Source organism: Caenorhabditis remanei, chromosome III (assembly GCF_010183535.1).
Source record: "Caenorhabditis remanei strain PX506 chromosome III, whole genome shotgun sequence".
In the NCBI taxonomy this organism is placed as follows: domain Eukaryota; kingdom Metazoa; phylum Nematoda; class Chromadorea; order Rhabditida; family Rhabditidae; genus Caenorhabditis; species Caenorhabditis remanei.
The window spans coordinates 2,580,245-2,603,340 of NC_071330.1; the positions used below are offsets into that span (position 1 = coordinate 2,580,245).

At 38.3% G+C, this 23,096-nt stretch overlaps 4 protein-coding genes across 4 annotated transcripts; 1 reads left to right on the forward strand and 3 right to left on the reverse strand.

The window, feature by feature from the left end:
• Positions 1–434: 434 nt before the first annotated feature.
• GCK72_008651 (uncharacterized protein) lies at positions 435–702 on the reverse strand (the record flags this gene model as incomplete). Its single annotated transcript, XM_053726947.1, has 2 exons — positions 435–544; positions 591–702. The coding sequence occupies 2 exons, from the start codon at positions 700–702 to the stop codon at positions 435–437; spliced, it is 222 nt and encodes a 73-aa protein (XP_053586524.1).
• A 4,927-nt stretch (positions 703–5,629) lies between these two features.
• GCK72_008652 (uncharacterized protein) lies at positions 5,630–6,275 on the reverse strand (the record flags this gene model as incomplete). The annotated part of the gene is made up of 4 exons (XM_053726948.1): positions 5,630–5,788; positions 5,831–5,923; positions 5,969–6,099; positions 6,152–6,275. The coding sequence occupies 4 exons, from the start codon at positions 6,273–6,275 to the stop codon at positions 5,630–5,632; spliced, it is 507 nt and encodes a 168-aa protein (XP_053586525.1).
• Positions 6,276–8,734: 2,459 nt separating this feature from the next.
• GCK72_008653 (uncharacterized protein) lies at positions 8,735–9,733 on the reverse strand (the record flags this gene model as incomplete). Its single annotated transcript, XM_053726949.1, has 2 exons — positions 8,735–9,608; positions 9,654–9,733. 2 exons carry the CDS (start codon positions 9,731–9,733, stop codon positions 8,735–8,737), a joined length of 954 nt encoding a protein of 317 aa, XP_053586526.1.
• Positions 9,734–12,583: 2,850 nt separating this feature from the next.
• GCK72_008654 (uncharacterized protein) lies at positions 12,584–15,111 on the forward strand (the record flags this gene model as incomplete). The annotated part of the gene is made up of 5 exons (XM_053726950.1): positions 12,584–12,588; positions 12,967–13,102; positions 14,366–14,631; positions 14,676–14,861; positions 14,907–15,111. 5 exons carry the CDS (start codon positions 12,584–12,586, stop codon positions 15,109–15,111), a joined length of 798 nt encoding a protein of 265 aa, XP_053586527.1.
• Between the last annotated feature and the right edge of the window lie 7,985 nt (positions 15,112–23,096).

Below are 23,096 nucleotides of genomic sequence, written 5' to 3' on the forward strand. Positions count from 1 at the left end.
TCTGTCTGGCTCCGCCTCTGCCCAGTATAAAAGCACTGGCGAGAGCTTATCTTTTATCTTTCAATAAAGGTTTAATTACCCAAATTTAAGGTTCTACCACTACAAAAGCATTCTACTACCACCGACGCATAAGATATTCCCAAGGACCCCGAAGGAATATTTTTAATTTAGAAACGATGTTTTTGACAATGTGAACAGAGATGTGTGGAACTGGAAATTTCGGAAATTCCGGAAATCTATCTATTAAAACTATTTACATTTCTTAAAACCGCACTTTGTAATAAAACTATTTAAAAGACAACGACCAACCGTATACTGTAAATTTTGACATAGCTGTGACGTCTGGCAATCTTCATGAAAAACTGTTATTTTACATAAAAATAAGCATCATTCTTTGGAATGCATTACAAAAAAAAGAAACATTCTGCTAGACCTCAATATTCTCTCTTTCCGAATCGAGAAACAGGCGGGTAATGTTTTAACCAAACTTCTCCAATTACGAATCCTAATAGTCCACCAGTGGCTCCACCAACATGTTCGTCTCCTGAAAAGCTTAAATAACAGTAGAACATAGTTCGAATCAAACTCACTTAATATGGTTTCAAACTGTCCGATATACGCTCCGATAATTGATCCAAGTAATGTTGAAAACAGTTTGCGGCATAGACTAATAGCCATTGTTCCACCGGTAATCTTATCCATTTTTTCTAGCTCTTCAAAGTGAAAAATAAATATGAAGATGCAGAAGAACCATAAAATTTGATAAAAGTTAGTTTTAGTTTCTTCTTTGTAAACCCTCTCCTCTGCTTGCGCAACTGCAATTAGCAACCCAAAAATAATACTGTTGAGAAATTCTGAAAAAAAACGAATTAATTCAGAGAATGTACGTTTTTGAATGATTACCAAGCTCGACAAATTTGGTTCTCCATATATAAATCCTGACAAAAACAAGGAATACATAAAAAGCTCTCTTCTTCATCTCTTTATAATTCTCAATTTCTTCTTTCGATATTCTATAGGGATTTCGTTTTTTAATCGTTTTTGTTTCTTCACACATTGGGCTCTCGTTTTTCGTAGGTGATGGTCGTTCGTAGGGTCGTTGACGTCGACGTGTCTGGAAATTTCTACAATGAATTCTGTTGCTAGATGGCAGATGTTAGCATACAAAAAAGTTGGATAAGAAGTGGATCATCATAGTTTTTATGAATTCGGATCTATTGTTTGAGTTATCACGTAATCCGGAACAACTTTTTTGAAAAAAAGTATACATATTTCTATCAAAATCTTGTTTACAAAGTTGAAAACAGAAAAAAAACTAACATTTGGTCTAAATTCCTGTGTCCTTGGATGTTTGTTCTGTCCTTCAGTTTCACTGTTTTTTATTCTTCTCGGCATTTTCAGTAGTGAAAATCGATTTTTCGACTAATTTAACAAATTCAAATAGCGTTGATTTTCGAAAATTAAAATTTTGCGTCGAATCTGAATCCGTCTAGAAATAATTTGTGTTCGATCTACAGCCGTTACGCAATACACATAAATAATCAATAAATATTTATTTTACTCATTTGCCTCAGCAAGATAATGAAACGTTTGGCTGTGTAATTCAGAGAAAGGGATCGACTACTTCTTGCAGCAACAGCAGAAGATTCCAATGATTGTCGAGATGATGATACAGAGGACGAGGACGGCGAGAGCAATGTAGACCCAGACCTGGAAAATATAGGATATTTGGAAATCTGGGGAAGGGGGATTGGAAGTATTTAGACAGAAATGTGATCCTAAAATACAGTAATCCTATCTTGGGTTCAGTAATCCGGACATAACTACAGTAATGTCCCAATCGCAAAAAGTGTCTACCATTGTTTTCTGGGTACAGTAACTCGATGCACGCTACAGTAACCTATAAATAGCTACAGTAATCCAGCATTAACTACAGTAACCCAACCAGAAGCAATAATCTGGGCAAAGCTACATTTACCAGCGCCTCTGTCCTAGGTACAGTATCCCAATGTTGGGTACAGTAATCCAATTCCATCTACAGTACTCCGAGGGTACTCCAGCTACAGTAACTAAAAAGCAAATACAGTACTATCGCTCTAGCAAACTACCTTATCCGATCGTAATCCAGACAAATCACACACTGCGATGCACTATTTGAGAAGGGTTCAGAAGAGGTTCGACTCGAATTGGATATCGAGGAATAGTGATGGGGTAGGAAAAGACAGCTATCGATGACGTGGAGATAAAGATCAAAACATGATCGGAAAGTAAACCAGAGTATGGGGGTGAGGTCACGTGGAAATGTATAGAAAATATTGAAGCTGAAATTGAGAATTTAGAAATTCTTCACGTAAAAAACCTTTTTGTGCATTTTCTGCGCTTTTGAGTTATGAAATTGTAACAAGGGAAGTCCTCGAAATGTCCTCTTTCAAATGACTCAAGAATTTTGCTCCTGATACTTTCGAGTCCGTAGATTCTGAATTTGAAATAAAACTATGATTAATCTATCTGTGAGACGAGTATATGACTCGTCAAATTTTTCCTATTAAGCTTTTCCGAGGAGGAAATGTTTCGGTAGACATTTTCGGCAACGGGTGTCACCCGGAACAGCTCAACCATAGGAAACGTTAGACAAGTCATAACTTGGATCACAGATGGTTTAAGTAGAATTGTATTTCAAATTCGGAATCTACGGACTCAAAGTGCCGACTAGTTCTGTTGAGCTATAATTTTCTATAGAATGTCCGTACAGAAATGACGACTTCCTGAATTCAAATTCATATTTGAATTTTTCAAATATGAAAAAAGTTCCGTGAAAGATACCGACATCATGACACACATTTCTCTCTCATTCCTTGTCCCTTGAGACGGCTTCTTCTGTGACTCAATTTTTTGTCGGAAGCTAGGTATGCCTTCGGAGACAAAGCAAACACTGAGAATGAAACTTTCGAAAACTATTTCTCATTCATTTTCTCTTTTGAGCGGCCGATTGCTGTTCTACCCCCATTTTTGAATTTTCCCTTTTCCCCTTCAATTTGGAATGCTATTACTGCTAATGTCTTCCAATTCCTTCCTCCATCTAAATTCCAAACTCTCCTTAACTCCTCTATTACCCGTTTTTAGTACTTTAGTTAATTGTGATGCTCTCCCCCGGTTTTCTTCTCTTCCTCAAACTTGCTAACTCCATTAATTTTTCTCCCGGTTATTTTACCCCCTATTCTAATTCTCACACATTTTCCTTCATATTATTACTAGTCCATCTCGTGAGGTATGTATCTAGTCTCCCCCTTTTTTAATGAATTCCTTTCGTTATTTTACTTCTGTCAATAAATATATATATATATATATATATATATATATATAGTGTTACAGTAGATCAAGAAGTTTATTCATTTTATTAAAGAAATTACTGTATATGTGTGCAATCTGGATCAACTTCTCGATGCCGGTCGTCAACATTTCTCTCCCGACTGCTCGTGGGCTTCGTTCAGACATCGTTTCTGTAATTTCGGATGATGAGTAATAGGTCAATCAATAACATTCTGCTATATCCATCTGTGAGCCGTCAAACTTTTCCTATGGTTAAGGTTTTCCATACTTGTAAACCGGGACAAAACGGGCCGACACGGGCCGGCGCGTCACTCGCGTCAAACGCAATATTATGAGCTGAAAAATATAGCAAAATGTAGATCTCAACGAGTTCTATATCCGTGACCTACTCCGGCCGGATGGCTATTTGGTTATGTGCAGCGGGTCGGGCTAGAATGGCTTTTTTGGTCATTTTCGCGTTTTTTTCGCACATTTAAGCTTCTGATCAGGGCTGGGCATTGTTTGAGAGGTCAAATAAATAGTTTGACCAAAAAATGTTTGAAATTTTTTTCCAAACTGTTTATTTGATTAAATAATATTTGAATTTTTTTCAAATAATTTATTTGACCAAACATTATTTGAAATTTTTTCTCAAATATTTAAACAATTTTAAACAACTCAAAAAAACTTTTATAGTCAACGAGAACAGTAATATGAACAAAAAAGCAGTGGAAAATTTTTTTTAACACGTGGAAACCAATGAAAAACAATATATTTGCAAAATTTTCCGTCCTGAAAGACTTTATCAAATTCGAATTAATTATTTCACCTAACTTTTTGGTATTAGGTTGGTTCATAATTTTCTGCAATTTTCGAGCTTGCCGGTTGTCGTTTTGTTTTCTTGGCACAGGATTAGTTTTTCGATGTGGTTGTTTTTGGGTTTGGTAGACCTACTCAAGTACTTGTTACAGTTTCAAAGTTTTACTCCTTGCTTTTTTTTTCGCCGAGAACGGAGCTTTGATTTACACGCAACCTTTTGCGTTTTTGAAACGTTATTTTGTTTTCATTCGTTTCTGGTCTAAAAATCATGCCATCCAAAACGAAGTTGCTGATGTATGTTAACAAGGGTCTCCTAGTTCCAACGCAAATACATCTTAATTCAAAAGATTTGACAAACAAAACTTGGATCTGACTGAAACAATTCTTCTCTTTCAGCAGTCAGAGCTAGATTTGGAGTTATTGCAGCGAACCGTTGAAGCGGATCTGTATCAAACCACCCTTAGGTTGTCAGTTTCTTTTAGGGTGACTTATGTAACTGTAGTTCATGGATGGAAACAAATTATCGGAATGAGAAAATTCGTCGTAACATACCACACGTTTTGAAACAACATGAGATGGCACATCACATGGACCTAAGTTGGTTCATAGTACTTTTATACCAAACACACGTATGGTCGAGCTGTTTATTTGTTAGAAATAAGTAGTTGGGTTGTTACTCTAACGATGTGAGGAAAGTAGAATGTGTGGACTAAGATTTGCGCGTTCTGGATGTTCTCAAACCGAAAAAAGTGGTTTTTTGAATCTGGTACTCAGTATTCTGGGTGGAGTGGTGGAAACTCCTGAACGAAGACAGGGAAGTAACATCAGATGTTTACGTTTCTTATTTTGATAAATTTAAAATCATGTGACTTCGGGACGGGGAGATATAACAAAACGGCGTTTTCAGTATGACAAAGCTTTTTCATGTGTTGGGAAAGTAACCCACAACAAACTGTTGCCATCTGGCTGGACAACACTTTTTTATTTATCGTATTAATCCAACCTTGTTTTCTTTAATTACAAACATTTTGCCTGACTTCAACGGCATTTTAATAGGAAAGAATCCAAATAAAAAGGGGATATCAAAAAGAAGCAAGTTTCCTTTTTCAGTGATCTCGAATAGATGGTCTAAGCGAAGAGAATCAGTAAGCTACCAAAATCTTGTCAGAAGACTTCCAATGCTGATAAACAGTATTTTGAATTCTAGAAATCTTTCTGGATTTGAAAAAATAAAATCAAAGTTTTATCGAAAAATTGCAGAAAATTATGTACCAACCTAATAGTTTGAAGAGAAAATTGTCATAAAAGGAATACAGAAATCGGTTTCAAATTATTTGAAACATTTCAAATAATTTGGTCAAATAATTTTATTTGATATGAATTTGGCAAACAATTTATTTGAAAAAAAAGTTCAAATAATTTTTTGAAGCAATTTATTTGACTTTACCATTTTCCCCTACTACAAATTTACATTGATGCATCTCTTTGAATAATTAAAAACTTACGAGTGAGTTAATGAGAAGTTTGGAGGAGAGACGTCGTCCTGGACTTTCCTCGAAAAGGTCCCAGTTATCCAAAATGATTCCCTGTTTCCGGTAGTTGTCGACGAATTTTTTTTCTCTTCATCCGTGTTCTCATGGGATGGCCAGCCACTCGCATACTGAAATTCATATAAAATTTGAGTCTTTCTGAAGAAACTTACAATTTTGAGGGCGATCATCTTGTTCATATACGATGTGAACAACCCTCCTTCGCCATTAGCGTCGTTCTTGGCCCATGATTCATACTCCACTGCCTGAAAATTCGGAATTTTTTAACGATTCCTAACCTCGAGACTTACGTCAAAAACGTTGGTTATTTTGTAACCGAGATCCAACGCTTTTCTTATTTCTGCAGTGGTGAATGTCCCTGTGAAGGCCTTCTCTTCATCCAAATGGGTGCAGTTCACCTGAGACTGAGTCTTGGCGCAGGCTGAAATTTTGATGTTACTATAATTAGTGGAAATTGTCAACGTACTCCGCACAGGGCGAAAAGAAGTTTCTATTCGGTTTCATCGGGAGCTTCAGGTCCTTTGGCGAAACAACACGGCAAGCAATGAATCCTTTCCAAAAAATCCCAAACTTTGAGTCATTTTCATCATCCACCATTTCGCCATTATTGTTGTGGTGTCTCCTCTTTGTCAATTTCCACTAACTTGTCTGAAAACTTTCAGACATTTTGGAAAGAAGGGTTAACTAAACTTCTAATATACTAATTTGAGAGCTTATTTTCTCCAATTGCTCTGTAAAAAATCATCTACATTATTTCTTTAATTTTGCTATTCTTTTTTTTCTACCAAGAAGTGAATTCACATGACTGTTACTCACCTCATCAAAAATCCAGTTAGAAAATAAATAAATAAATATTAGAACTCAATAAAAAGCAAGAATGTCCAGAAGGGAAAATTCAAAAATGGGGGTAGAACAGCAATCGGCCGCTCAAAAAAGAGAATCAATGAGAATAGTTTTCGAAATTTTCATTCTCAGCAGGTAATGTTTGTTTTCTCTCAGTAGGCGTGTCCAGCTTCCGACAAGAAAAAGTGAGTCATAGAAGAAGCCGTCTCGGGGGGACAACGAAGAATTGTGTGTCACTCTGTCGTTATCCTTGAGGGTTTTTGTGGTAACTTTGTTTTATATTTGAAAAATTCAAAAATGAATTTGAATTCAGGAAGCTGTCAATAAATTAAACATTATTTTTTACTTGAATAAACTGATTCTGCGATTATAACATTTGATTTTAGGCATGGATGTTTCTAGAGTTTCAGCAATAATCTGATTTTAATGTCTGGTTCCCGCAAAACTCAGGTTTCCTCGAAAATCTGAAAATTTATCTGTATTTTTCCTATAAATTCTGATATGCTAAGAAAATCTGTGATAATTTCTCATCTTTAGCGAGATAACTGCTACTTTTGCTTCAAAATATAAAATTTTCAAATTTTGCCTCACTCAAGAAATGCATACAAATTGCGCTTCACAGGCACGCCTTTTGAACATGCTTCTTTTCTTTTGACCATTATTTTCCCCCGCCAATGTCCCACAGACTTTGAACTTGATTCTAACCTATTTATTTATAGAACAAAGAAAACAAGAGAATTATGCTGATTAAAAACTTCGAAATGATAGAATTTAATGATGTATACTCATTAGACGCACGGTGATTTTTTCGGAACCACTTGGTTAGATTCCTAGGCCATGTAAAAAAAAACAATTTTTCTACTGAACTCAAATAAATTTCTCGGCCACAAAGTGTTAAGCGTGGCCTCGAAGTATTGAATAGCGTCCTGTTCGAAACTGAGTACTAAGAATTTTTGCAAACTCCCTACTAGCACTAGATTCGAAACCGGGGAATCTGTTAAAATGCAATAAAAATTTTTTTTTAATTGTCCTTGATACCGAATTTTTATTAAGGAGATTGGGGACGAACTCAAAAGAGCCGGCCATGGAGAAAGTAAGCTCTATCCGCACGGAGAAAGATCTGCGCCGCAGTTGCGAAAACCGCATGCCAACCTTGCGATGGCCGGTTCCGCCCATTTTTCAACCTGTGGCCGAACTCATTTTGCTACCAACTAGCTGGTCCCGAAAAAATCACCGTGAGAAGACATGATGTTGGTCAATAGTAAAAAAATCAGATTCAGGTATTCCAATGTTCTCACAGGCACATGAGAAGCCGATCCTAGCAGAGATGGGAAGATGAAATGAAAGAATGACTTGGCATACAATAAAAGTTTATATATAATTCATGGAGTTATTTTTTTATTGAGTAACAGAAAATGCTTGACAATGTGTACTCGAATGTTGAGGTAGGTTGAAAATAGAGGAAGTTGAGAAGTTGTAGTTATTGGTCAAGAAGAAATGGAAAAGACAATGACAAATTATCGGCAGTGTGTGCTTTCGAAGCAATTTCGAAAGAATTTTCGAAAAATTCTTCGAAAGATTTTCGAAAGATCTTTCGAAAGATTTTTCGAAAGATTTTCGAAAGATCTTTCGAAAGATCTTTCGAAATTAATTACTGTAGCTTTAAAGGCGCATAGCAAAAAAGTTTTCATACAGTATACAAAAATTACTAAATCAGCCGTCTTCTACCAAATTTAGTGAAGTTTTGGTGTTTTATAGCAATAAATTTTCAAAATTTCCCCTGAACATATATTTAATCTCCAAAAGACTGGTTAATTGAAAGTACCAACAAAAAAAAGAAAAAAAATTGAATTTGAAAACAACAACGATGCTCCGAAATCCCACTCCGCGCTCTCTTTAGCGAAAATTGTTTTTGAAACAACTTTCGGTTTCTTTCGGAAAATCTTTCGAAAGATCTTTCGAAAGATCTTTCGAAAGAATTTCGAAAGATTTCGAAACTTTCGAAATTTTTTCGAAAGATTTTCGAAAGTTTCGAAATCTTTCGAAATTTTTTCGAAAGGTTTTCGAAAGATTCGAAGTCTTTCGAAATTTTTTCGAAAGATTTTCGAAAGATCTTTCGAAAAATCTTTCGAAAGATCTTTCGAAATCTGAATTTTTCGAAATAAAAATTTCGAAAGCACACACTGATTATCGGTATAGAAATCTGTACAGTTTCAGTCCAAAACAATGAAGTGGATGTTCTCTGATTTTTCGGTTGCAATAACTGCAGCTGTCCCGTCTTTCCGTCTGATCTGAATCATATCAACATTAACTGACAGACTGTGCTTTCGACGGATTTCTCTTTTTGCATCTTCTCTCATGCCGATGCATTTGATTCCTTTCAAGTAGATTTCTCCGTCGACAGTTTCGGTCGCATCGATAATTAGTGACAAGAATTGCAGTCTTGGATTCGATCCACGTATCCAGTGTTTAAGGAATTTGTTGAACTGTTTTTGGGTTGTTGGACGGGTGAAATCGATTTTTTCACTGTTGACCAATAGCATGTCGTCTAATGAGTAAACGGCATCGAAATCGATAATGTCGAAATTTTGAATAAAGATTTGTTGAATCTGACAAACTTCTCCAAATGGATTCTGAAACAAAACCAATTCTCTTGGGGAATTGAAGTGTTTCAAAATTTTCCTGCTCGCATTGGCAGTCACTAGTCCAGTCAGAAACAGCGTATTGACATTTCCAATTGCTTCGTTCAAGTATTTAACTTCAAAGCGCTCACAACCTTGACAAAAATAAACATTCGTTGGTTTAGTCCAACAGAATACTGTCTGAATATGATTCAACCAATCGCTGAAATTGAATGGAGTGGATGGTTTGATTGGTTTTTGGTATTCGAAGTAAGCAGCAACTGGAAGAGTAATGTCTACTGGTAGATAGCTCGAAGCGTCATAAACGTCTAGAGTCAAACGAAATTTTGTAGTGCGCACAAGTACACTAATTTTACAATAAATGCTGATGCCAATTTCACGAGCTTCTATGCCTAATGATGTCACAAGTCGTTTGGTTTTTGATGAGATTAGGGAGATGATAAATCTGAAAAAAAATTTTTTTTAGAAAAACCTGCAGGCAGCTACTTACAGTTCATTGCCATCCGTGCTTTGGAGCACTTGGATGATGACATTCTTGGGAAGTTTTAGTAGAGGAAAAATAGGTTCCATTCAAATGATTTATCGATTTTTGTATACGAATGGGCTAAGAGTAGAAGAGATTAGTCGACGGTGTAGGTCGAGAAGTGCGGTTCTGAGAAATGAGGGTGTCGCTCTATTGCATTTGCCAGAAGGAAACTATTATTACCAACGATGTTTCTGGGAAGTTTGTTGTCAACGTGGGGGACGGGAGGGAGGACTATTTGGTTTGCCAAAAGGTTTCGGATGTGTGGATTTGTACACTGGGAATGTTGGATAGATGGGTCCTTGAAGTGTGAATCCTTACAATCAGAACCTTCTGTCGAACCAAATCAGACAACACCCTCATTTCCCAGAGCCCCTACACCGTCGACTATTTTTGTCCTAATCTTCCACGGAAATCACTGATTCGAATTCTCTGCCTATTTGTACCAAAAAACAAGCCACATCGCGAAAATATAAATACTTTGATAATGGAATTAGCCGGTGGTCCAAATAAGAGGAAACGTGAATTCCATTCAAACAAATTATCGATTCCTGTGGACGAATGAGGGAAGACATGGAAAGGACAATGACAAATAAAAGAAGAGGTTCGACTCGAATCGGATATCGAGGAATAGTCAGGGGGTTAGACTAGAGAGCTACGTGGAGATAAAGATCAAAACACGATAGGAAAGTAATCCAGGGTATGGGGTTGAGGTCACGTTTATAGAAAAGATTGAAGCTGCTGATATTGAGAATTGAGAAGTTATTCACGTAGAAAACATATTTGAGATTTTTTTGTGTTTTTGAGTTATGGATTTTTAACACTGCACGGTCTCCCACACTGCCAAAAAGAACTGCAAGAAACGTGAAGCCGATTTTTTCACGTTTCAATTCAATTCTTTTATTTTTTTCACTGAAAATGCAGTATTTTTAGGTTTGCAGACGTCGCAATGGATGAAAAACGGGTCCCGTCCATCAGAATTGTGGAAAATAAAATTCCCTATCTTATGAGCCGAAGAACGTGAATATTGGTGAGAAACTGACTTTTTTGATACAGAAAAACCGGGTTTCAGAGAAATGAGTATAACTTTTTTGAAAGAAAACATTTTCTGAATAAATCTGCACATATTGTACTTGAGGATGCTCTGAAACTGTTATAATTTTTAGAACAAGAAATGTTGATTGAAATGGCTGAAAATCTCATTATTCTGAAAACCGGTTTTTCTGTATCAAAAAAGTCAGTTTCTCACCAATATTCACGTTCTTTGGCTCATAAGATAGGGAATTTTATTTTCCACAATTCTGATGGACGGGACCCGTTTTTCATCCATTGCAACGTCTGCAAACGTAAAAAATACTGCATTTTCAGTGAAAAAAATAAAAGAATTGAATTGAAACGTGAAAAAATCGGCTTCACGTTTCTTGTAGTTCTTTTTGGCAGTGTGGGAGACCGTGCACTGATGTTTATTACCATAGTGTTTTGTGGTTACTGTGACAGTCCGTCTATGGAAAGAATAATCTGTGAGAGCATGGTTTCCTACACTGCGAAAAAGAACTGCAAAAAACGGGAAACCGATTTTTCACTTTTCTATTTTCACTTTTCTATTATATTTTTTGCACTGAAAGTTCAGTATTTTCAGGTTTACAGACATCGCAATGGATGAAAAAGAGCTATTTATCAAAAATTTAGAAAACAAAATGCTCTATCTTATGAGCCAGAAATATTGAATTTTCGTCAAAATTTGACTATTTTGATACAGAAAAACAGATTTTCAGATATTTCAGCCAGTTTTTATTTTTCTCAAATTTTTTGTAGTCTCAAGACATCCTCTAGTACATTATGCGCAATTTTCGTTCAAGAAGTTACACTCTTTTATCTGAAAAACTAATTTTCTGTATCAAAAAAAAGTCAATTTTGACCAAAATTTGAGTTTAATAAGACTTATCATTTTATTTTCTTCAATTCTGATGGATGTGACATTTTTTTATCCATTGCGACGTTTGAAAACAGGAAAAGACTGCATTTTCAGTGCAAAAAATAAGAATTAAATTAAAAAATCGGCTTCCGTTTGTTTAGTTGTTTTTCGCAGTGTGGGAAACAGTGTACCGCATACTTGCAAATTTACGGCCCGGCCCGTTAGAGAACTTTCAAGGCCCGGCTTCAAAAAAGGTACCTATGTTTTACCAAATTTTTTGAAATTTTACATTAAAAATTTCAATTTTTTGATGCATAACTATCTTTTGATTGAATTCTGAAGTATCGTCAAAAATTCGACATTTTTGGGAAAAAATTCAAAAAAAATCAAATTTTCGTTCAAAATTTCAGTTCAAATTTTTAAGCCGGGCCTTCGGGCCGGGCCTTGGAAATTCTCGTCACGGCCCGGCCCGGCCCGGCCCGTTGCAAGTATGGTGTACCGTAGTATTTTGCGGTGGTTACTGTGGCAGTCCGTCCATGGAAAAAAAACTTCGAGAGGCGCAAATCTTAGTCTTTCGCACTGATATGTATCACTTCTAACTAGTTCTGCTGAACTATAACTTTCTCAGTTTAGAAAAGACTACTTCTTGAATTCAAATTCATTTTTGAATTTTTCAAATTTGAAATAAGTTCCCACACCCGAACCCTCAAAGATACCGACAAAATGACTCACTTTTCTCTCTCATTCCTTGTCCCCTTGAGATGGCTTTTTCTATGACTCAATTTTTTGTCGGAAGCTGGACACCACGCCTACTGAGAGAAAACAAACAGAGAAAGAAACTTTTGAAAACTGTTTCTCATTTATTCTCTGTTTTGAGCGGCCGATTGCTGTTCTACCCCCATTTTTGAATTCTCCCTTCAGGAAGTTCTTGATTTTTATTGAGTTCTAATATTTATTTATTTATTTTCAAACTGGATTTTTAATGAGGTGAGTAATAATTTTATATTAATTCTGTTATTGGAAGTGTAGTTACCGTAAAACCCAAAAGTTTGGAGCTTTCTATCTCGGCTGTCTTTGAAGATATGAAAATTTTTTCAACTGAAGAAATATTCTTTGAATTTTAACCTATATTTTGTCAGTTAACAGTTTTTGATATTTCCTTTAGGAACCGAGATATACCGCTGCGAACAGGCAGGTGAGCCTCTATTATAGCTTTTACGGTAAACCTTCTTTCTGAAATGCCACAACAGTGAGAAATTTTCGAGTAGAAATTGTTTCTATTTCTGATTTTTTACTCGTATAGAAATTTTGGAGAAGACGTCTTTGGATATTTTTGAATTGGGTGAAAAACTTACATCGTTTCAGTGTGGTACGGCGAAAATTCGCCAACCACGTGCGATGCCGCTATGGGTACAAGGAGTCTTGTGCCATCACTGCGTCAACCGGTATGGCAGCCCAAAACGTCCAAGGAGTGACGATTCATTCACTCCTTCGATTTTTCGTAAGTTTTCCAACTCGTCCATTTCAGTACCTGTAAAGTGAGCAAGTTGTTCACGGACGATATTGGCACCAGTTCCCGGTGACCATGTCGGAAGCAATAACTGTCCACAAGAGTCAAGGAATGACCTTCGATGGAGCGGCGGTATATTTTATACCGCTTCGAGTCGAGCGCGTTCCCTGGAGACATCACGGATCGTTGACGTGGAGACTGTGCAATGGGGTGCGTGTCGACTGGCATTTGCTGAATTGAAGAGGATGCAACGAAGATCATTAGCATAACTCTCATGATGAGAAATTAACACAGATTTTCTTAGCATATCAGAATTTATAGGAAAAATACAGATAAATTTTCAGATTTTCGAGGAAACCTGAGTTTTGCGGGAATCAGACAATAAAATCAGATTATTTCTGAAACTCTAGAAACATCCATCCCTAAAACCAATGTTATAATCGCAGAATCAGTTTATTCAAGTAAAAAATAATGTTTAATTTATTGACAACTTCCAGAATTCAAATTCATTTTTTAATTTTTCAAATATAAAACAAAGTTACCACTATCAAACCCTCAAGGATAACGACAGCGTGACACACAATTCTCTCTCATTCCTTGTCCTCTTGAGACGGCTTCTTCTATGACTCACTTTTCTTGTCGGAAGCTGGACATAGCGCCTTCAGAAAAAGAGAGAGAATAAACAAACATTACCTGCTGAGAATGAAACTTTCAAAAACTATTCTCATTCATTTTCAAGTTTGAGCGGCCGATTGCTGTTCTACCCTCTTTTTTTGAATTTTCCCTTCTGGAAATTCTTGATTTTTATTAAGTTCTAATCTTTATTTATTTATTTTCTAACTGGATTCTTTTTAATGAGGTAAGTAACTATTTCAAATAAATTCATTTTTCGGTGAAAATTTTTTTACAAAATGAAAAATTATGGAGAGAATGTTTGATTATTTTTTTCTGTTTGGTTCGTTGTGGGAGTTTCGCGGCACACTACAATTGCCCACGCATACGCCATCCTTGCGGAGCTCTCGATTGTCCCGAAACTCAAGACGACCTTCCCCGTGCTGCATAAGGTGTACCGCAGTGTTTCGATCAAACCGCCTGTCTGGAAAATCATCTGAAAAAAGGTCAACACGAAATGAACCATATCTTTATGAATCGACCAAGAATGAGAAGAAATTGACCCGGAAAAGATTCGTCTACGACTTTGAGGTTGGTTGAAACTTGAAATGCATGAAATTCATACAATTTCCGAATTTTCAGAGTATGGAGGAGGAAGATACCGGAGAACAAGTCCCTGTCCTGTTCGTTGCACTTCGTTATTGCAAAAGTTGCTCCACATTCATCCCAACCAACCTGCAGGATGCTGCAGGATCCGTCTGTGAGCACTGCGCTCCAAATGGTCGTTGCAAGGTGATAAACTGTGTTTCGGACGAGACCAGATTCACCAATGTTGCCGATAAGGCCACCGAGTGGATCTTCTCAAAGGAGAACAGTGGCTTTGTTGGCATTGCACACAACGCGTCTGGGTAAGTTTTTGTATAAAATTATGAAAACGGTTTTGTGGTTTCAGATACGACGCGCAGTTTATCCTGAAAAGCCTCATCTCCAGGAACAAAGCAAGTCCAGCAGTGATCATGGCAGGAACAAAGATCGTTAGCTTGAAGTACAAAGGAGTCAAGCTGATCGATTCTTTGAAGTACTTGACCATGAGCCTGGCAGCCGTTGGAAAGGCTTTCAGAATTCCAACGGAGAAGGGGTCAGTTTTCCTTGATTTGGAATATTTACAAATCGAAACATTCAGAGACTTTCCGGTGAAATTCATCAAAAGAGAGAACTTCGACTACGTCGGCGACATCCCAGAAGACAAGTTTTCCAATTTGGAACACAAATCCACCGCCGCCAGACAGAAGCTCACCGATTTTCTAAAGGAAGAGAGAGCGCAAAATCTTATATTGCGAAAAATGGGAAAGTTACTCTCACCTTTGGATTGTACACCGCTCCTTTGAAGTAGTCGCTTTTCATCAGGGGCCATTGGGTTAACTCACCAATGTCCCACGCGGGCTCCTTCTTAATCTTCTCCTAAATAAACTCTCAGTGGTGTCATAGTCCGAATTTGATTTCATTAACACACAATAAAATTGTTTCCGTGAATTTTCTAATATTCTGTTCTCGAATTTGATAGTTTTCAATGGGTCCATCAATATACTCGGTCGTGCTGAAAAATGTTTGGCACGTACTAGATTCCACGCGCGCAGGATATGAACACTATATCTCTGTCACACATTTACAAAACTTTCTACAAATTGAACATTCAAAACACGGGCATTCAAGACACGGAAACAGTTTTTGCTAGTTTGCAACATTTAAACTGTTACTGTATTTTCAAACCTATAAGTAACTATATTTTCTTGACGAATTCTGAATTTCGACTTTATAGAAGTTTTTTTTATAATTGGTGACTCCATATTGTTTTAATAAATGTTCAGAAGACCCACATTTTATTAAAGTACATTTTCATAAAAACAAGGACAGTAGTAAGAATAAAATTTCTTAATGATCACTAACTATGCAATCGGTCTTTCCATAATGATAGACAAATGAAAAGTGCTTTATCAAAACCTCTGCAACAACATGCCCCAAAAGTGCACCAGCAACACCACCGACCGATTCGTCCCCTGAAAAAAAGCGAGCTTACAGTAGTTATCAGAAATACAGACGTTATTAGTTATTTTGATATGAAACAGATATAAACTTTTTGGCTCTGTTCGATTATAGCGGGTCGAAATCGAAAATAGCCCAAAATTAAAGCGCTCATTGGCTATTGAAATTTGAAAATTATTCTATTCATGTTTAAAAAAATTTATATACAACTTTTAATTGAACAACAGAAGAGGAAGTATGAAAAAAAGAAAAAATAGAAGTACAAATGCTTCTTTTACTACTTTCTATCTATACTGATTTGGTGTCCCTTTTTTGATTCGCTATTTTCAATTTCGCCCTCTATTTTGACCTCGGGCCGCTATGATCAAATAGAGCCAACTTTTTGTCTGAAGGGAACATCCGTACGTCGAGGTAGTCAAATATAAAACTCGATATATATGTACCTTACAAAGGCTAATGTAATGGGACGATCATTCACATAATAGAAAATACACTATGGACTCACTCAATATAGTTTCACGATGTCCACAGTATGCTCCCAAAGTTGCTCCATAAAACAGAAGAGAGATTTTCAACATCATCTCATTCATCTGCTTGTGTTTCTCGACCTTCTCCGATTCAGCAATGTGATTCATGTGCTGGATCAGATAAAATAGAAATATGAGCAGACACAAGTATAGGGTTAGAATGTAGAGACAGATAATAAAAAGTCTTCTGTAAAAGTAAGCAGGAGACCAAAGTATTCTCCATAATGATTCATTTTTCCCTTTGTTAACTCTCTCATCTGCTTGCGCCGCACTAATTATCAAGCCAAGAATTACAGTATTGAGGAATTCTGAACTAGTTCTCCATTTTTAAATACTTGTACGTCTTGGACAATTACCAATCTCTTGAAATTTGGTTTCCCATATATATAATTTGATAATCATCAGAAATCTATAGAACATTCTCCACTTTTCTTCATTGTATTCGTTCATTTCTTCAATCGAAACTCCAGATCTTCTGTTTCCAACCATTGGTGAATTGTGAAAATCAGCATTGTTCGCTTGAAACATCGAGTTTTCAGTATCCTTAGGGTCTGGGCACTTGAAGTTTGCAGTGCATTTTTTTCGTTGAGAAACTGGTCGTTGTCTAGGAGCCTATAGTAACAAATTATAATTGTTTGGCACATAATTTTGTTTTTTTTCTTAATCTATATTAAAATTTATAAGAGGAACATGTACATAACTACAAAGAAAATCTACTAACCTTTCCTGCGCCTTTTTGGTTTTCCGTCTGCTTACCACGCACATCATTTCCAAAACTCTTCCTTCTTCTAGGCATCTAAAAAAACTAAATCAATCCAAAATGAAAACTCAGAATTGGAAAAAAATCTCGTAATTCGACAATAAATGCACAAATAAAAAAGATATTTTGGAAAGGGCTTAAAAAGAAACTAAGCAAAGTTTCATAAAACTGGTTCAATAACTGAAACGAAAAAATATGTGTTGTTTAGATACATATGTATAGTAAATACAGCCTGTTTTTTTCGAACAATTTATGTTTTAAATCCCTGCATTTTGTATGAAAAGGATTCGAACGAATGAAAAATTAATCTGACACCTGGTGGGTGTATAAAATAAACACTTTATTTTCCTGATTTGAACAAACATAGCTAATTCTCACATTCCAACACATTTTTTAGATTTTGATGCCAAAAGGATTACTATGATAGAAACTCATTTTTTGACGGCTTACGACGCACATATCGTTCATTTATTACAGAAGGAAATTACTGAAGATTGAAGATTGACAATACAGTAATTTCTTCAATAAAATGAATAAACTTCTTGATCTACTGTAACACTGATTTTCAGACAAGATCGAAGACAATTCCCCCTTATCATGTTTATACTAGTTTGAAAGCTCAAAAACCCCCTAAATCAGGTAATCGCTCTAAAAATACACAAAAATAACTGAATATTCAGATAAAAGGCTTTCAAACTAAGTTTTTTTTTCAAACTCATATCTTTCAAAACAAATTTCTCTCAAGGTGACCCCCGTGGACCTCGAGACGGCATCGACCATGACTCACTTTTTCTATCAGAAGCTAGGGTACGCGGAGAAAACAAACATAACTGTCTGCCTATGTTACTTTAGTCATACTTGTCAAATCACGGGCCGGCCCGGGCCGGGCCCTCTGAAAATTTCAGGGCCCGGGCCGGCCCGCAGGGCCCGCAGCAAGCGTTTTTTTTCAATATTTTGACGGGCCGGGCCGGGCCGGAAGATTTTTTTAGCGGGCCCGGCCCGGCCCGGCTCGGCCCGGCCCGTGACAAGTATGACTTTAGTAAAACTATTTTCATTCTTTCTCTCCTGTGAGCGGCCGATTGCTGTTCTACCCCCATTTTTTGAATTTTCCCTTCTGGAAATTCTTGATTTTTATTGAATCATTGCATTTCGATCGAATATTATCTGGAGTTTCATCAAGGTGAGCCATTTTTTACTGAAAATTTTGGTAGCCATAACCCATGTTGTGACACCCTGTACAGAAAAAGTTTAATTATGGGGGTTTCTTCTTGCCGAGACTATTAAGGCAAAAATTTTCTTCAACTACTATTATAAAAACAGAGGCGATATCTTGTCTTTTGTCTTCCAGAGCATTCCCCGAACCAACGATTTTCATGTCACATCATACGCACTAATTAGTAGTCGGAAGTCAATCAAGACTATCAATTAAAAGTCAAAATTACAGCGACATGCATTGCTACCAACAGTACATGTGCAGAACTCACAAAAATACAAAGATTCATACTTTGTGGGATTCATGGCTGCTGGAATGAGAGTGGCTTCGCCTAGGTTCTTCAGCCACGAAACCCATTGGAAGAGAAGAAATCAAAGGAGAGAAGGAACGTGGAATCCGGATGACCCAAGCCACGTCAAAAGGTCAAATATGAACTCTTCTTGAATGATTAAATCAGTTCTAAGTTCTCGTTTTTGCGAAACTCAATAAAAGGTATTTGTTGTGAGTTTAGTGTGTTCTTAGTTCTCAAAGTCTGTTTCTGTCCTAACCGATAGAAATAGATAACTTGGGGGCCGAACCAAATTAGTTGTAGTAGTAGAAGTCAGACGCTGGTGAAGGTGATAAGACCTGATCCGAGCTCCTTCGCTATTAGAACTATTTCTCAATTCGAATTCGTTTTGAGAGAAAAAAACCTCTCGTTGACTAAATATCAGCGAACGTGCTGTTCCTGTCTCGGAGATCGAAGATCGAAGAGTCGGACAAATAGAAACGGTGAGACCGTGGTGAGATACTTTGGTGTGATATTGGTGAGACGGTGGTGAGAAACGGTGATGTCGTTCAGTACGGAGAGAACTAAAAAGAGAAGCTCGAGTGTTACTTCTTCCGAGAAGTCATGGGCTGTCCAAATGAACGAGGTGAGACTGAAGGAGAGACGCAAGTTGGTGAAGGGATTCACTGACTTTTTGGAGTCTTCGGGTCGTATGGAGAGTGATATGTATGAGGCACTCATAGCGGCGTGCAAAGGCAATGAGAGACAGTCAGAAGTGCTTGTAGAGCCGGTGAAAAAGTACTGTCAGGAGTTGCGAGAACGATTTGAAGAGCTTGGCGGAGAGAGATGGCCGCTAGAGATTATTGGAGTAATGAGGGAAAATGGAGTGGAAACGGTAGAAGAGTTGCGTGAACTCTGTGAGAAAGGCGTAGAAATGGTGCCAGGTGGCATCGTGGAGAATGCCAACAAGGCCCAGGATGAGTTGGCATTGTTACAAGATGCTTGGAATGAGGAGAGAGAGACGTTGTTTAGAGAATTGAACAAGCTGAAAGAGGAGAAGAGATTGGCTGAGGAGGCTGTCTCGAAGTACAAAAAGACGCTAAAGGAGGAGCGTGAGGCAAGTAGCGAGTTGAGAGGACTGCTCAGAAAGCAGGAAGGTGAGCCTAAGAAGGCTGGGCAGGCCCGTGATACTAAGGAAGTTCCGGTGCCCTCGAGGTTGGAGGTGGTCAGAAAGTGGTCCTCAAGGGATTCGGATGACGAATTCTCGATGCATGGCAGGCGTGGAGAATACTCGGATAGTGAAAGAAGTTGGGGTGAAGATTGGAAGAGTGGCAGAAGTTCCAGGTATAGCGCGGGGAACGAGGTTATGATGGGAATGGTGGCATCTATGGGGAGAATGATGAAGGCGTCGGCGTTGCCAGAGCCAAAAACGTTTGACGGTACTGGGGACTTCAAGGAGTTCAAGAGAGCGTTCTTGCTGAAGTACCAGCAGGTTACGGATGAGGATTATGAGCTAGTAGCCATATTGGAGGAGAGATACTTGAAGGGGGCAGCGAAGTCGTTGTTCAAGTCACTGGGAGATAGGCAGGAGAGGCCGATTGCTGAGTTGTTTGTGGAGTTTGAGAGAAAACTCCGGAAGAGACAGGGGGATGCGAAGGCTGAGGCCTTGCATGAATTCGATCGCCTTCAGAGGGCTCCGGGACAGAAGTTCTGGGAATACCTGGTGGAGGTAGAGAAGTGGTCGAAAAAAGCGTATCCCGAGGTCGAGAAAGCGACGTTGTCGCAGATGAGAACGACAAAGTTGATGAGAGCTACGGAGGATGATGACATGCTGCAGTCGGTGCTTGTAGCTAAACGGTTGGAGTTGCCACTGGCGGCGCAGTATGACCAGTTGAAGGATATTGTACTCCAGAGGGAGAATGAGAAACTGAGGAAGCAAAAAGAGAGAATGGGGAGATTGGGAGATCAGGGAAACAGTGTTGGTCGTCGGTCGCCTGAAGGTAGTAACGATGGTGACAGGAAAACTGTAGGGGAGAGAAGAGATAGTGGAGCGAAAATGAAATGCTTCACTTGTGGAGGAATCGGACATGGTTCCTGGCAATGTGTATCGAAAAGAGTCGATAAAGTGCAGATCCAGGAGGGGACTGTCGAGAATGCTGGGGTGGAAACCGTGGAAATGGTGGAGATGTTGGGACAACGGAGACGGGTTGTCATTGATAGTGGGGCAGTCGTATCGGTGATATCGACTACTGCTTATGAGAGGTTGAAGGCGGGGTGTCGTGACTGGGAAAAGGAAGTTGAAGTGTTCGGAAAGCCGACATTCACAGTTTTGAATGCGTCAAACTCTAAGATGAGAGTCAGGGGGCAGATCAAAATTCCCATGGTGGTCAGAGGGCGGAAAGTGAGAGTAGTTTTCCAGTTGGTTGACAATTGGGTGGAGAGGATACTGATAGGAACTAATGCTTTTGAGAGCATTGGCGTTGAGCTGAAATGGAAAGATCCATATGGTTTGGTGAATGCCGAAGAGAACTCGGCAGAAGTACAGTTCAGTGGAGGTGAGAAGAAACTGGAGAGACCAGGAGAGAAACTTCGGAAGGTTCCGACGGAGGTATCAGAGATACAGTGCAAGAGCGTTGCCGTGCGTGGAGAGAGGGGGAGAAGTGCAAGCACGGGTGACGTGGGAGAGGTGTTCAAGTCGGAAGGGGAGAAGGAAAGAAAGAAGGTGAAGATTCGGGCGAGTGTTGCGGTCATCGGACCTAGATTGGAGGCGAGGGGGCCAGGTGTTCTCGAGTATCGTAATAAGACGATAACGGGGTGGACTCAGAAGTTCGATTGGGGAGAAGTGAAGGAGGCAGTGGTGCTTGTTGAGTACACTGATAAGGAGGATGAGAACAGCGAGAGAGTTGAGTTCGTAAAATCAGTTGCGAAGGAAGTGGAGAAAGTCTGGATGATGCCGAGAAGTCTACAATGTGAATTTGGGGACGTCGCCAAAGTGACCGAAAAGTGGAAAATATGGATGGAGAAGTCAGTCAACGTGGAGGTGGTGGATCCGCTGATGCCAGTTGGAAAGCACAAAATACCACTCATCTTGGAGAAGTGGAATCAGAAGTCGCTGGACGGTCTTCGACAGTATCTGCGGATGGCGTTGCCGAATAATTCAACTGGATGTCAGCTGAAGAAGGATGAAACACTCGGACAGGATACCACAATTTGGATTGGAGAGAGTCTTCGGAAAAGGACGCCCGATCGCCGAGAGGAGGGGGAAGTGGCTTCGCCTAGGTTCTTCAGCCACGAAACCCATTGGAAGAGAAGAAATCAAAGGAGAGAAGGAACGTGGAATCCGGATGACCCAAGCCACGTCAAAAGGTCAAATATGAACTCTTCTTGAATGATTAAATCAGTTCTAAGTTCTCGTTTTTGCGAAACTCAATAAAAGGTATTTGTTGTGAGTTTAGTGTGTTCTTAGTTCTCAAAGTCTGTTTCTGTCCTAACCGATAGAAATAGATAACTTGAGCATGGATGGAATAATTGCAAACAGTCTGTCGGTGCATACAATGTAAAACTGTGAACGTCTGACGACACTTCATCATCAATTTGCCCAAGTCGGACACGTTAGCAAAGCTCGGAAGTTTTTCTGCAAATGAGCCAGTTGAGATTTTCGGAGTTCGATGGATGCTTATTGCTTTCGCGGCACTGGGACATCCGGGCAACCAAATTATTGCATTTGCAAAAAAAACCTGGAGACAAGTCCGCCAAGAAACGGATAGTCAGCTCACTATCGGTCCAAGGACAACCTTCCTCAATCAAGGAAGAAATCGATCAGGACAAAAACTCCGTGGAATCAACCAAAAATAGAACCAAAAAAAAGGAAAAAAAAAGAAAATCCATTCGGGCAGCAAGCCAAGAAAACATACAGAGTAGAAGTCATTCAAAGGAGGCAGATGGAAGTTCAAAAAATTCATGACAATATTCGAAGAAGTCATTGGAAGGACGAATATCAAAACCCTTTATGCAGCTTAAACACTCCAACTTTTGAATTGTAACTATTTTTCTTCTTCTTATTTGTATATACAGTACCGCTCAATAGGATATGAACTTTGGCCGTTTTCAATTGAAATTGTCCAACTTTGAGAGTGTGTCATAGCGATTCTGATTGTCAAATCTAGTAGGTTTTCAATGAACCATGCAGATTAAAAGTAGAGCACCATTTTTGTAGTTGGCAACTTTTTTGTACGGATACTCTCTAGAGAGTTATGATCATTTTAAGACGACAGCTCAAAAATCACTCGATTTTGCACTGAAATGGGACTATTTGAGGGAGACATTACTTTGTCGATATGTAACTTGCTAGAGAGTGTCCGTACAAAAAAGTTGTCAACTACAAAAAAAAAGTTCTACCCTTGTTCTGTAAGATCCAATAAAAACCTAATAGGTATGACAACCAGAATTACCTTGGCACACTCTCAAAGTTGGACGATTGCAACTGAAAACAGCCAAAGTTAATATCCTATTGAGCGGTACTGTATGACTTAAGTCCTTCCAATAAATAAATCAATCCGATT